This window comes from Penicillium longicatenatum (assembly GCF_028827895.1).
Source record: "Penicillium longicatenatum strain IBT 33135 chromosome Unknown contig_2_segment0_segment0, whole genome shotgun sequence".
Lineage (NCBI taxonomy): Eukaryota > Fungi > Ascomycota > Eurotiomycetes > Eurotiales > Aspergillaceae > Penicillium > Penicillium longicatenatum.
Window position 1 is genome coordinate 7353409 of NW_026643120.1, and position 12186 is coordinate 7365594.

A 12186-nucleotide genomic window follows, 5' to 3' on the forward strand; every position below is an offset into this window, starting at 1 on the left:
GCCAACAGCCGTTGTCAAGTCCTTCTTGGCAGGAAATAGAGTCGTGGCATAGAGCTGGTAATTATGTACTAACAAGAAAGCTATATCATGTCATTAACTTGGGAGGCCCTACACCAAGAATCCAGTTGGCTCAAGCTTCCCGATATATATATATGGCCGCATGTCTCTCAATGAATGAACAACATTTTCTTTTTTTGAACTATACAGTATATGCTATGACATCAAAGTCGCACGCGTGACTTGACTCTCTAGTGGTCTCACAAAAACATGACCAATGAAGTGAAGTCTGTATACCGGTCTCTTCTGAGTACGACTGCGATACGCCATGAAACAAATCGGATCTAAGTTAATTCAAAGTTAACCACGTATGATACAAACATGAAGCCAATGCTCAGCAACCGCACCGGCTACAAAGGTGGGATCCATATGAAATTGAATACTGCGGTGAGCCTGAGAGTCGACAAAATGATACTGTGCACGTACGGTGTGTATATACACTTTTTAAGCTGCCCTGCCCCACGCCCTGACAAGGCTGCCTGCCGTAGTACGACCATCGAACAGCATGATATACTGAATTTGTGTTACCGATAGCAGTCATCAGTCTACGAGAAGAATAAATCATAGAGGTCTAATCAGGGCAACTACGCGGGCGAAAGCAGCGTGCAGGACGAAAGCATAATGAGCCCTGCATCACCGGCTTGGAGTTTGTCCACTATGACGAGCGCTTTGGTCCCTTCTGACTTGCACTCTTCTTGAAACAACCTGAAAGCACCTAAGAATGCCACGGAAGAGCCTCACAGTCACTCTCCGTCAGTCAGCAGCTCACGCGGAACATAAGATGCGCCTATAAAGGCAAGTTAAGGACTTGTGGTGATCATGCGTTGCGTGACATCAGCTACGCAGCGATGCACAGCTGTTTGTCTGATGAGACACATGACTGTGCGATAGCTGAGATGTGTGATTGATGAGGTGGCCGGAAAAGCGTTGTGTCATGACGCATCACCCGCGATCAGCACGATGGCATTCTCTAGGACAAGGTCAGTAGAGCTTGCTGTGTTTGGAAAAGGAGCAAGCGCGCTGAGAAGGGCCTGGAGCGAGCAAAGATGGATTCACGTAGCCATGTAGGGATGCACGCGACGGCGCAGATGTCATAGGGACTCGAAAGGATAGTGCAACATAGAGGGATAATGAGCTTGCATCTCACACCACACCATTCTGGCGTAACTCTCACTGCTGCACCTGAATGATAAGCTACTGAGCTAGATACCCAGCACTAATACGCAAGACCCTTTCTTTATTCTGTCATGGCAGTTCGACGGGTAGCCTTACACGGTTCTGGCTTCCTCTTCATGGGTTCCCACACCTATCAGAGTGGATTCCTGGGTGAAACTGATATCACTGAATACCGAATTCTTAGTATTTTTCGAATCGTTAATTAAAAGGGCATGGATTTTTGGAAGCTTAAATCAACTTCTCTTTAGTAGTAGTAGGGCCGGGGCCATGTGTCACGTGATTAGATCATAGGGGCTGTTTGGAAACCTTAGTGCCATTCGGACCAGTAACCAACAGGCATCGCGAGAGATCTATTTCGGTTGTTTAGCTTAAGTAGGGACCGTGATGTTATCAATACTACGAGAGACGGCGTAAACTAATAACACCTTATATAAGATCTTCTAGACCTTAGAACGACTGATATGGCTAAGCAGTGATGCCTGTAATATAAACATTATATGGGATCTTATTAGCTGAAGTTAATCCACTAGCGGTAGCACTTAGTTACTAGCTTTATAATGATAGTTAGGCCAGAGTTACTAGTCTCGTAGACTACACTATATAGCTATAAGATATGGCTTCACGTTAGCCATATTTATATATAATCGCTCCGCTAATAGAAGATTAAGTACTAGTAGGCGTGATATTATACGTGCTCCCTAGGAGACGAGTGCCCAGCCCCTATAGATATAGGTAGATCTATTAACATTCTTATCGAATCAGGTGATTCCCTTTATTATATTCTACTTAATTTTCGAAATTGGTCTCGTTTCGATCGCGTGCCTTCATTAAAGTAATCGAATTTTATTAAAGCAATCAAAGCATAAATAGAGTATCCACTAGCATAGTATTGCTTAGATAAGAAGATGATAGGCTGTAATGCATATATGCTCGATTACTACTTATGTCCGTGGAGATCAGAATATCAGTCGCGCAGTAGGTGGATAGGTTAGTAATAATAATAACGTTTACTAGCTAAGCTACTTATCGAGCAAGAATGTCGAATAGTATTAGCGCGCGCACGTTATGGACGTAAACATAGCCTCGTGTCTCTAAAGCGAGAACGGTAGGTATTAACACGCCCGTCGACTAATGCGTGGCGAGGGGAAGCTACTATTGATCCAACGCGACGGTAAAAGCGGTGAAGTCGTCCTAGACGCGGGGGCCACATTATTTACGCGACGTCCCGCGGAGCTGGTCCGTATATAACACTAGCCTTTACAATAAGTCAGTCGATATCAGATTAAGGAGATCTTTTTAAAGCTCTTTATACTCGCCTTTACTTAATACTCGGCATTCTGGTGGCTTCTAGCTAACAACACAGCCTATGTATTGGTGGCTCTGCCTATCTTAAGTTAGAGTCAACTAATGCCCGCTCTAGTGGACTCTTAAAGATCGCTTCGGGTCTCTCTCCCTCTCTCTCTCTTAACTTATATCAAAGCTGTAGCCGACTGAAACGACCATGGAGCATACCTCGAGTAGATGTATCTGGTTTTCTCCTAACTCCTAGCCGACTTCCACGAGCCGACTTCCACGAGCCGATACCCACATATCCATGCCCACGAGCCCACTCCCATAAAGTAATGCCCACAAGCCCACTCCCACAAGCCATCTCCCACGAGCCAACACCTAGAAGCCAACACCTAGAAGCCCACGCCCACAAGACCACTCCCACGAGCCCATTCCCACGAGCCAACTCCCACAAGGCCGACTCCCACAAGACCGACTCCCACAAGACCGACTCTAAGACCGACCAAGTCCAGCCATGGCACTGATTTGAGCCAAACAACCGTGGCGGTCAAGCCCTTCGTGAGCATGTTGCCCAGCATGCCCTCTCGTTTGGGAAACTGGCAACGTGCACTTCGAAATGAACTGCATATCTGGAATATGGCAGTCAAACGCCTGCGGCGTTGTTGACATGCTTCGGGGTTTGCACGGAGGCACATTCTGTTGGGCACACGTTAGCAAATAGATCAGAAAAGGGACCCTTGACTCACGTTTATCCGATGACTGATCAGCGTTTTGACGGTCGATTGGAGGATGGGTGACGGGTGCAGAATCCAAAAGCGAATGAACTCATTTTGGGACTGCCCAACCATAAAGGTGACCCTTTGGAAAGTCTGGCAAAAGAGCCAATGCTCAATATTTGGGCTTGAAGGCAGTGGATGTTTGTGATGATCCCTGCCTCAGATCCACGCCTCAGTCTACATGATGAGGGCTGCTCATATCGGGAAGCGGGAATACGAAGGGCTCCAGGAGTGCGTGGGATCTGATTTGGTCGCCATTGATCATCCGGCCGCTCATGTGTAGTGTGGGGGTGGTCTTCATAGTCGGCCTCTTTGCTGGAAGTATCGCACTGCTTCCCATATGTTGTTAAGATTGGCGAGGGACACTCGGCGTCGGCATTTGACGTTATTGAGCCGCCAGGGGAAATGCCATTCCAATGCAATCGATTGCATGCCGCCGAGCTCGCGTGCCAATGTCGAGATCCGTCACGCTCAACTGGGGAGCCCAATTATCTCGCCAAAATGGGTTGGCCGCACTATCGTGATCATCTGGGAGACTGCTGCTCTAATCGTATTGATCAAGCGTCCTGCAGTCGCGCCGAATTTTGAGCAGTCTGATAGCACAGACCTTTGTCTGGCACTCCTTTCCCCGTCCAGTCGGTTCGGAGCGTTCGCACCGCGTGTCGTCGACATGTTTCGCACCTGGCAAGTGACTCTCGAAAGGTGTCAGTATACCTCCGGCGATATGGGGTCCACTCACAATCTATCATCCCCGACCTCACCACTCTTCAGCCCGTACATATATTGCTCCACAATAGCTCTTTGTCTATGGCGGCGTGTGCGTTGATACAAGATGGGCTGGAAGGTGGCAGTCCCTCGTAGCCTGAAGCTTTCATGATTCGCCCGAGGTGTGCCTGGAGGCATGTCCTACTGGGCGCGTTATCAGTGCTTGGATCAGGAAAACGGTTTCTGACTTACCTTTCCAGATACCGGGCTGACCGTTGTACCATCCTTGACCTGAGGTGGTTGAGTATGGATTGGGCTGGTCGCATGACTCGATGTTCAGCAAAGTCTTCAATGATATTGAGCTGGCTGGAACATAGCTGCACGAGAAGAATCGTTCGTGTTGTCATAGTGAAAGAAACTGAGAGAGGTGGAGTTCGGTCAGCTCAGGTCGGCATGGCTCGTACGAACTTCATACGTACGGGATGTTGTAACGTGGTGTATGCTTGTGACCGTGATTTTGGCTGGTAGACACGAACTGATGGCGAAACATCAACGACGTACCGGAGTTGGGTACCTTTACCGTTTAGGGCATGCAGTGTTCGTGTCAAGGAGTGGTTCGCACACGTATCAAGGCGGGGAACTTATCTTGGGCATCAGGGGCCTGTGAAGACAGAAGGGGCTCTTCCGCAAATGATGCAATGCTCAATTTGCGGGCTCGCAGATGCCTGTCGCTCCCATCCCTCTCGCGGTGATGACGAGCGCTGTATCTGGCAATGTGCCCACAACTGATTCTGGTACACCACGGAAGAGGGATCGATTTTTTTCCTGCCCAATGGTAGCACCCAGTTATGCAGGGCAACATGTGCATGGTGGACAACGATCTTCGATGCGCTGTTGAGGCAGGAACTGGCAAGCTACCAATGGAGATGCCTCGCGCAGTTGTAAGAGGCAGGATGGAACGCAACGCTTGGGCGAGTGTGACGCAAAGGACTTTCTCTTCCGAAGCGAGGGCGAGAGTCGCTCTGTTCACTTATCGCCTGACCGTAGGGAGCTGGCGCTGTCGCTGGTTCTGCACAAAGTGGATGAACGATATGTCTGCGATCTGCTGTTGCAAGAAGGCCGCCTGTCTCATTGAAATAATCACTGTCGTCGAAAGCGATGGCTTTCCATCATCTGGTGACAAAGGCTTCCACCAGATTTGACAAGGGTAGGGAGATAGCAGAAAGCGACAACCGTTGTGGCAGATCTGAATGCTCATGGCCATCTTTATGGACTGGTTCATTGCGATCGACGTCTGTTCCGAACAACGAGAGATATCTACCCATCGGATGGACCTTGGGCATCCCTCTTATTCGCACCCTCCGCAGGTGAGGAAGTTGGTCCCGCCTATGAAAGGGCTCCTCGACATCCAAGCCTATTGCTGCATCTATGTACAATCATTGTGTGTTCTTGGTCGGTAGATTGGTCGCATGGCTGCCTCAGCTTTCCAAGGATATGGAGTAGGAGCTGGTGTTCTCGGTCGGCATCAGTGGGTAAGGCAAAAGAGTGGAGTGATCGGGCATTCTCCATTCACGTCGACTTTCACAACCCGAAATGGCCTTTAAAGCGGGATACATCGCTTTATGGGAAAGGAAGCGATAGTGCAAGACGCGTGCGAGGCTCGTTAAGTTGTACGTTATTTCTCGTAGCGTCTTGACTAGTGGCCCTGCAAGATAGTTAGTATATGTCTGATAATAAGATTCACTCACGGTCTTTTATCTAATCTCACCCTATACCTACGACGGACGATACTGCCAAGATAGCGAAAGACTCGTCTTGTGGAGATAAGTCTCATCTCCAAATCGATCTAACACATCTTCCGTCTCGTAGCTCCCTAAGGTCGGTTTAGTCCGTCTGCCCTCTAGCCAGGATCATGACTAATGATCAATGGGTGGTGATAGGGTAGAAGCACCGAGTAGACGTATCTATCCAACGGATGTCCAGCTGCACGAGACCTGTGGCGGCGATAGCGTGCCTAAGTAGCCATGCTTGAGACACTATCAGAACATCGAACCATTTAGGATAACGGCGACATATGCATGGGAAGGGATCTAGGTGGCGGTGCTTAGAACTCAGAGGTCTAGCTGATGGACTCGCTAAAGGCCCTATTTAATAAGCACATGTCAAGAGTAGAACCAAAGTCCAGGCCCATAACTCACATCAAGAGCTTGGGGCCTATGGGCGACTTGGTCATGGGTGTGGCTGGCAGGTAGATGTATAACCCTTGGAGTGCTGACTTGGGGCCTTCCTATTTAACATGATCTGGCTGGTCGTAACATTAGGTGTTTCAGCACTAGCCGACGGTATAGGGCTGATAAAGGACTTACCTACAGGATGCCTCACTTGCACTCTGGTGGTCAAGAAGCTAGTCAGAAGTCACATGGTTAGCTCCACTCGACAAGGCATATGAATATAGCACTCACCAAAGGATTATCGCCAGTCAAGGCTCAAGCTCTGGCCTATAGGCACGAAGATGGGCGTAGTGGAGTGAACCACCAGTGGGTAGAGAGAGGCAGGTGACTTGGTGACTTAAGTGGCCTCCATCAGTATCAGTAACAGTAGGAGTTTAGGGTCAAAGAGGAAGGACTCATAAGTCTATTGCAGGAAGGCATCTCGATTTCAGCTTGACAGAATTCGACGGATGTGGTAAGGAAGAGAACTATTTCGACAGAGAACCAGGAAAGGAGGCCATATTTATAGGTCTTTTGACTGGTCTTGTTACCGCCCGCTTTGGATTGCCGCGGTGAAGTCTTTTCTGTCTGTCGATTTTTGGGGGGCATTGTTTTCGGGGCATCGAAGTCGCCTGTGCAAAGTCAGGCCTGTTGAACTTCGACTTACTGAGGTAACAGGCTAGGCAAAAGTCAACAGGCAGGTGAAAAGTGGACGGTCATCTTAAGGGTGGATTTTAAAATGAAGTTGTTTTCTGAAAAATTAGAACAATAATAGATTATAAAAAAAATTTAATCTTAATTTAAGTTAATTATTATTTCTCTGAAGAGCGTTGATCAACGTTGAACATTTTCTCAACGACCGTACTTTCAACAGTTGAAACGGTGGGCAGCGATCATCGCTCGACTACGACTTCAGGGTCCATTTTTTCACAAAATCAGATGGGGCCGGCTGCCGAACTCCGAATTCCGTCTCCGTAGGGTTGTTAGAGCGTTCTCTAGTAGTCTAGACTCCACTGGATCTAGTAAAGTGGGCACACATTTCGGGTGTGGCGTCCCCCGATAGTCAAAGTGGCCCTATCCTACAGGTGTTTCCGGCGTGAGGCCGCCCTTGCCGCCGCGGCCCACCGGAGTCTCATGAATGGAATCTCCCTACACAGGAAACTGGGGCGGACTCGAGATTGCAATTTCGAGTTTGAGTTTGAGGTAGCAAACAACACACATTAGACGCAAGTTAAAAAAGTTCATGGGCTCTAACACTCCTATCTGTATCGTGCATCCCGTTGGATGCGGCTCAAAGTGCTGGGCGACCCATCGGCCTAATGAGTCGGCGGATTCAAACTATGCGGTGGGCGTTGGGAGTGATGGACCATCCCAAGGATTATTATTGGATAAACAGCATATACAGAGTGCTTTCACCTCGTAACCAGTCAGTTGTTCTTAGTAGGCAGGTGTTCAAGTGGACAATGCACGGGGTTGGGCATACCACAAAAACCTATCAAAAAATCGATACGGAGTTTTTATAAATAGGTCCGATGCATTGGTTTAGGGGAGGCTGTGGGAGTTTTTTCCTGGGTCCTAATACGGAATTCAAGTCCGGGAGCCGCCTCTCTTTTTTCTTAGCGTTAGTGCTTCAATTCCATCCCTATGTCGCTATGATTATCAAGCTCTCAAGACTGTTCACGAGAACATGTCATTCTTGTCGCAATCTCTACAATTGCCCGACCCCTTCGAAGTATTTCTTCTTCTTCCAGTTTCAACAAAATGACTCCCAAAAACCAAGCAGCTTGGATTCCCTCGAAAGGTGCAGTGCCCTTACAAGTCGGCGATGCACCCTACACAACCCCCGGTCCTGGCCAAATAGCGATCAAGAATGGTGCAGTCGGTATTAACCCTTTTGACTGGGTACTACAATATCAGGGCTCTATCCTTGCGTCGCATCTCAAGTACCCCATGGTACTCGGAATAGATGTCGCTGGCACCGTCCTTGATGTCGGCCCTGGCGTGACGCGCTTCAAGGTTGGTGACAGGGTAGCTGGCTGCGCCGTTTCTATTGCGAAAGAATCCGGCGATGCTGCTGAAGGTGCGTTCCAGCTGTATACCGTGTTACGCGAGTATATGGTCGCCCCGATTCCCGACCATATCACCGATGAGCAGGCCGCTGTCCTTGGGCTCGGGATCGGCACAGCGGCCTATGGTCTCTTCCATAAAGATTATCTCGGCCTCGATCTCCCCCAGGTACCACCGCCGCCTAATCCACAACCTGGGGAATATCTTCCCCGCGCTATTATTATCACGGGTGGTGCGTCAAGCGTTGGCAGTTGCGCTATACAACTCGCCGTTGCAGCTGGCTACCAAGTTATATCGACATCGTCGCCAAGGAACTTTGCCTTGGTCAAGAGTCTCGGCGCTTCTCACGTCTTCGACTACAATAGCAAGACACTTGTCGTAGATCTTGTGCGTGCGCTTGATGGCCGGGAGCTAGTCGGCGCATATACCGTCGGAGAAAACGCAGATGAGGTCTGCGCTTCTGTCATGATACAACGGATCGCTAAGACGCCCGAACTACCGACGGGGAGATTCATCGCCTTGGCGGGTGGTGCGCGGAGGGAACCCGACTCGATTCGAGGACTGTTCGGGACTTACAGATTGATGGGCGGGATGTTTTCCATGATGGGCAAGAATGCCGTGAAAAAGATGCGAACGGGCATTGAGATCAAGTTCATCATGATTGTGGGGCTGGTTGATCCCGATAGCTGTGTGTCTCAAGTGTATATGAACTTCCTGGGCCCTGCACTGGCTAAGAAGCAGTTTGTACCGGCACCGGAGCCGCATGTTGTCGGACGGGGACTGGACAAGATCAACGAGGCCTTGGAACTCAATCAGAAGGGGGTCTCGGCTAAGAAGATTATTGTCTCGTTGCCTTAGTCGTGCAGACACATCCACTTAGTACAGTTAGAATGACTTTTGCAAGGGGGAAAACCTTCGGTTTAGCTAATGGATTATTTGAGATTCATCGATCTACATTGGAGAGCACAGTCGATGTTATTTGTTCAAAAGTTGAAACTTGAATCGAAGTAACCGGTGGAGAGATGCCGTTCTCTTGTTAAATGGAAGGCTCGAGCGAGAGGGTCTACAACTGGGCTAAGTGATTCTTCAAAGAGCCCAACATTGCACTAAAATGGACATCTTACGCCAAGGGGCTGACTTTGTATTCAATGTGCCGGAAGAGATCGGTCGGCCGGGCTTTCTTACGCTCACAACGATTGCCGACTTGAAGGACTCCTTTCTGCATTCAATTTCGTGGGATTGTACCGAACCATAAAGATAAAATATATGGGAATTCCAGCAAATTAGTACACTATCGCAGGCATGCCTAGTACATCCTCAAACCAATGCTCATTTCCCAGGTCCATCGACTGCATCCAGATCATTTGGTCAAGATCAGGCACATGGTAATTGTGAGAGATGGTGTCAGGGTTGACGCTCCGAGACGTCCTGGTCTCTACATCGTGTACCTGAGAGGTGATGTGCCACCGAGTTTCAGCCCACATGCGACATCTGCTCAAAAGCTTCGATAAATATTTCAGTAGATGGTCGTTGCACTGAAGTTCCGGCTCCTTGCTACTCAATTCAATTCTCTGCAGCATGGAATCGATGGTTTTTATGAGATCTAGTGTGCTGCGCACCACTTGGCAATCCCATTCTGGGTCTTTCAGGGTTGAGAGATATTTCAAGAGTGTGATACTCAGAATCATTTGCGACCAGAAATGAAAAGGTTGGCCGACAAGTTTCGAGCAGGGGATTCTGTAGAAACTCTTCAGCCATGACTTGATGTTCTCAACTGACAGCCATAAACACTCGAGACGTTCGAATCCCAAGTCGATCCCACCGTCATTCCTTTGTCCAGATGGGTACAAAGAAAGTGAGTCTGTATTGATGGAATACGCTAGGTGATTAATGTATATTTCGACATATTGTGTGTGTGTATTAAGAATGTCTGCATGAGAAACCGGAGGATAACCCCGGTTAGAAAAAGAATTAGCGATCCGGCAAATGAGATACGTGACCAGCTCCTCGCCTGTAAATCTACTTACCAATCTGGGGAAGATCTGGCCGGAATGAAGCGCGGAGCTCTTGCAGTTGTCTTCGCAGAGTTTTAAGATAGAATAAACGAGGAACTGACGCCATGGGTGTTGCTCCCGTGGAAAGGTAATCTGCTTCGTCTTGACGCCGGATATCCTCCGCTCTTTGCTTTAACAACTGTAAGCGGACTTGAGAGACGAATAACTCATCTGAGGCGCATGATTTATTCGTGGTAATGAGTCGAAGCGCTTCCTCCATTTGCGGCGTCCATCGTAAAGCATCTTGGCGCCCAAGGTGGGACGAGATACTGAGAAAGTCAATGTTAGTAACGCTGAGCCGCGAGCACAAGACTCCTGTCGAGTTTGATAAATAATCAGAGAGCACACGCACTTGGAGCTCAGTATAAAACATGCCAGTACTGCCCGCTGCCTTTCCAATAACTCATAGGGCGTTTCATCAGCGGGGCTCTGGTTATTATCATCAGCCCGCCCCTGGGTGATCATCATCATAACTTCCACGTCTGTCGAGGACGGCTTGAACAATCGCAAATCATATACAAGTGAAATTGCTAGCATCATGAGTCGTGAGAGGAGGTCTGCTCTGCCGAGGAAAGCATCCGTGCTCCATGTTATATACGTCAACAATCCCAGCAACAGGTCAATGTTTGACTGGACTTCGAGCAGAGCAGATGTGAACAAGACACGCTTCAACTCTTCGAGTTGAGCCAGCCTTTCTTGCGTTGAGAAGATGGTCACCGTGTGGATGGCTTGAAATAGGAAAGGTCTATTCTGCCGCAGATACCAGCCTGTCATATTCGGGGTCAAGTCGATGAAAGGGAAAAATGGCAGCATGCGGGATCGGAAAAAACTTAATCGTTCGTCTGCCTGGATCAATGATGGAGTAGTGGGAGATAGAGGGTACTGATGGGGCAGTAGAAATGTATTTGGGTGCGGCGAGACTGTCGCAATGGAACCCGCTGCGAATGTCGACCCATCACTGAATGCAAGGTTCGTGCCTGTCGGGTTCACCAGAGTACTATTCGAATGAGACGTGATCGATGAAGCACTGCCGTGTCCATTGATCGGTTCAATGACATTGACAGCAGGCGCAGTCTCCCCCCGAGCACCGATGAAAGACTGCATGGCAGATAACAAGCTCTCCATCTTATCTTCCAGCCGAGAGATCCGCATATCCGACGCCTCGGCTGCGGCTGTCTGCGCATTGCGCCTGCGAACCGATTCTGATGGCTCACAGGTTTTATCAAGACGAATACATCTGGAGGCCTATTAGTCGAGTGTTGTGAGTTGAGAAACCAGATATGCCATATCGACCTTTCACAATCATCGCCATTGGCCGTACGCACACAGCGGCATTTTGCCTTGTAGCACTGCGTGCAAGCCTGGCCATAGGTGCTAGATTGGCCGGGGTCTGCTTTCGATCTCTCCATCGTATTGACTGCTCATACGACTTGAGCCAGGCCAGGAAGTCTGGATACTTTCAGTTGATGACTGGTGGTAAGGTGGGGCAGGCGGGAGATCCCCGTCTCGTGCGTGTTGATCGCCCGGAGAGAGCTCCGTCGGGCTTATGTATTTCCGCGCGTGATCGACCGGATTTCGGTCTCCGAAGTCCGATTTCTGCTGAGAATCATTGGCGTCGCCGACACGCGGGCGTCCTTTTGCATTGCAGCATTATCCTTTTCAAGTAAGTCCTCTTATCTGTCACTATAACAGCCAGCACGAGCCATTTGCCGTTGATCTGTTCAAGATCACCTCATGTGATTGGACTGTTAGAGCAGAGAGTACCATAGCCTTGAGACTGACTGGAAAGGATGACTCGGTATTGTCGGTGACAAAATATGTCGGGACACAAGTAAGCTTGAAGTGACGCTT

The 12186-nt window shown here is 49.0% G+C and overlaps 3 protein-coding genes across 3 annotated transcripts; 1 reads left to right on the forward strand and 2 right to left on the reverse strand.

Annotated features, from left to right (window-relative positions):
- Window positions 1-3856: 3856 nt before the first annotated feature.
- Window positions 3857-4411, reverse strand: N7484_005291 (uncharacterized protein; the record flags this gene model as incomplete). Its single annotated transcript, XM_057115711.1, has 3 exons — window positions 3857-3980; window positions 4039-4161; window positions 4257-4411. 3 exons carry the CDS (start codon window positions 4409-4411, stop codon window positions 3857-3859), a joined length of 402 nt encoding a protein of 133 aa, XP_056975851.1.
- Window positions 4412-7975: 3564 nt separating this feature from the next.
- On the forward strand, window positions 7976-9139 carry N7484_005292 (zinc-binding alcohol dehydrogenase family protein; the record flags this gene model as incomplete). The annotated part of the gene is made up of 1 exon (XM_057115712.1): window positions 7976-9139. One exon carries the CDS (start codon window positions 7976-7978, stop codon window positions 9137-9139), a length of 1164 nt encoding a protein of 387 aa, XP_056975852.1.
- Window positions 9140-10467: 1328 nt separating this feature from the next.
- Window positions 10468-11670, reverse strand: N7484_005293 (uncharacterized protein; the record flags this gene model as incomplete). Its single annotated transcript, XM_057115713.1, has 2 exons — window positions 10468-11572; window positions 11657-11670. 2 exons carry the CDS (start codon window positions 11668-11670, stop codon window positions 10468-10470), a joined length of 1119 nt encoding a protein of 372 aa, XP_056975853.1.
- Window positions 11671-12186: the final 516 nt, after the last annotated feature.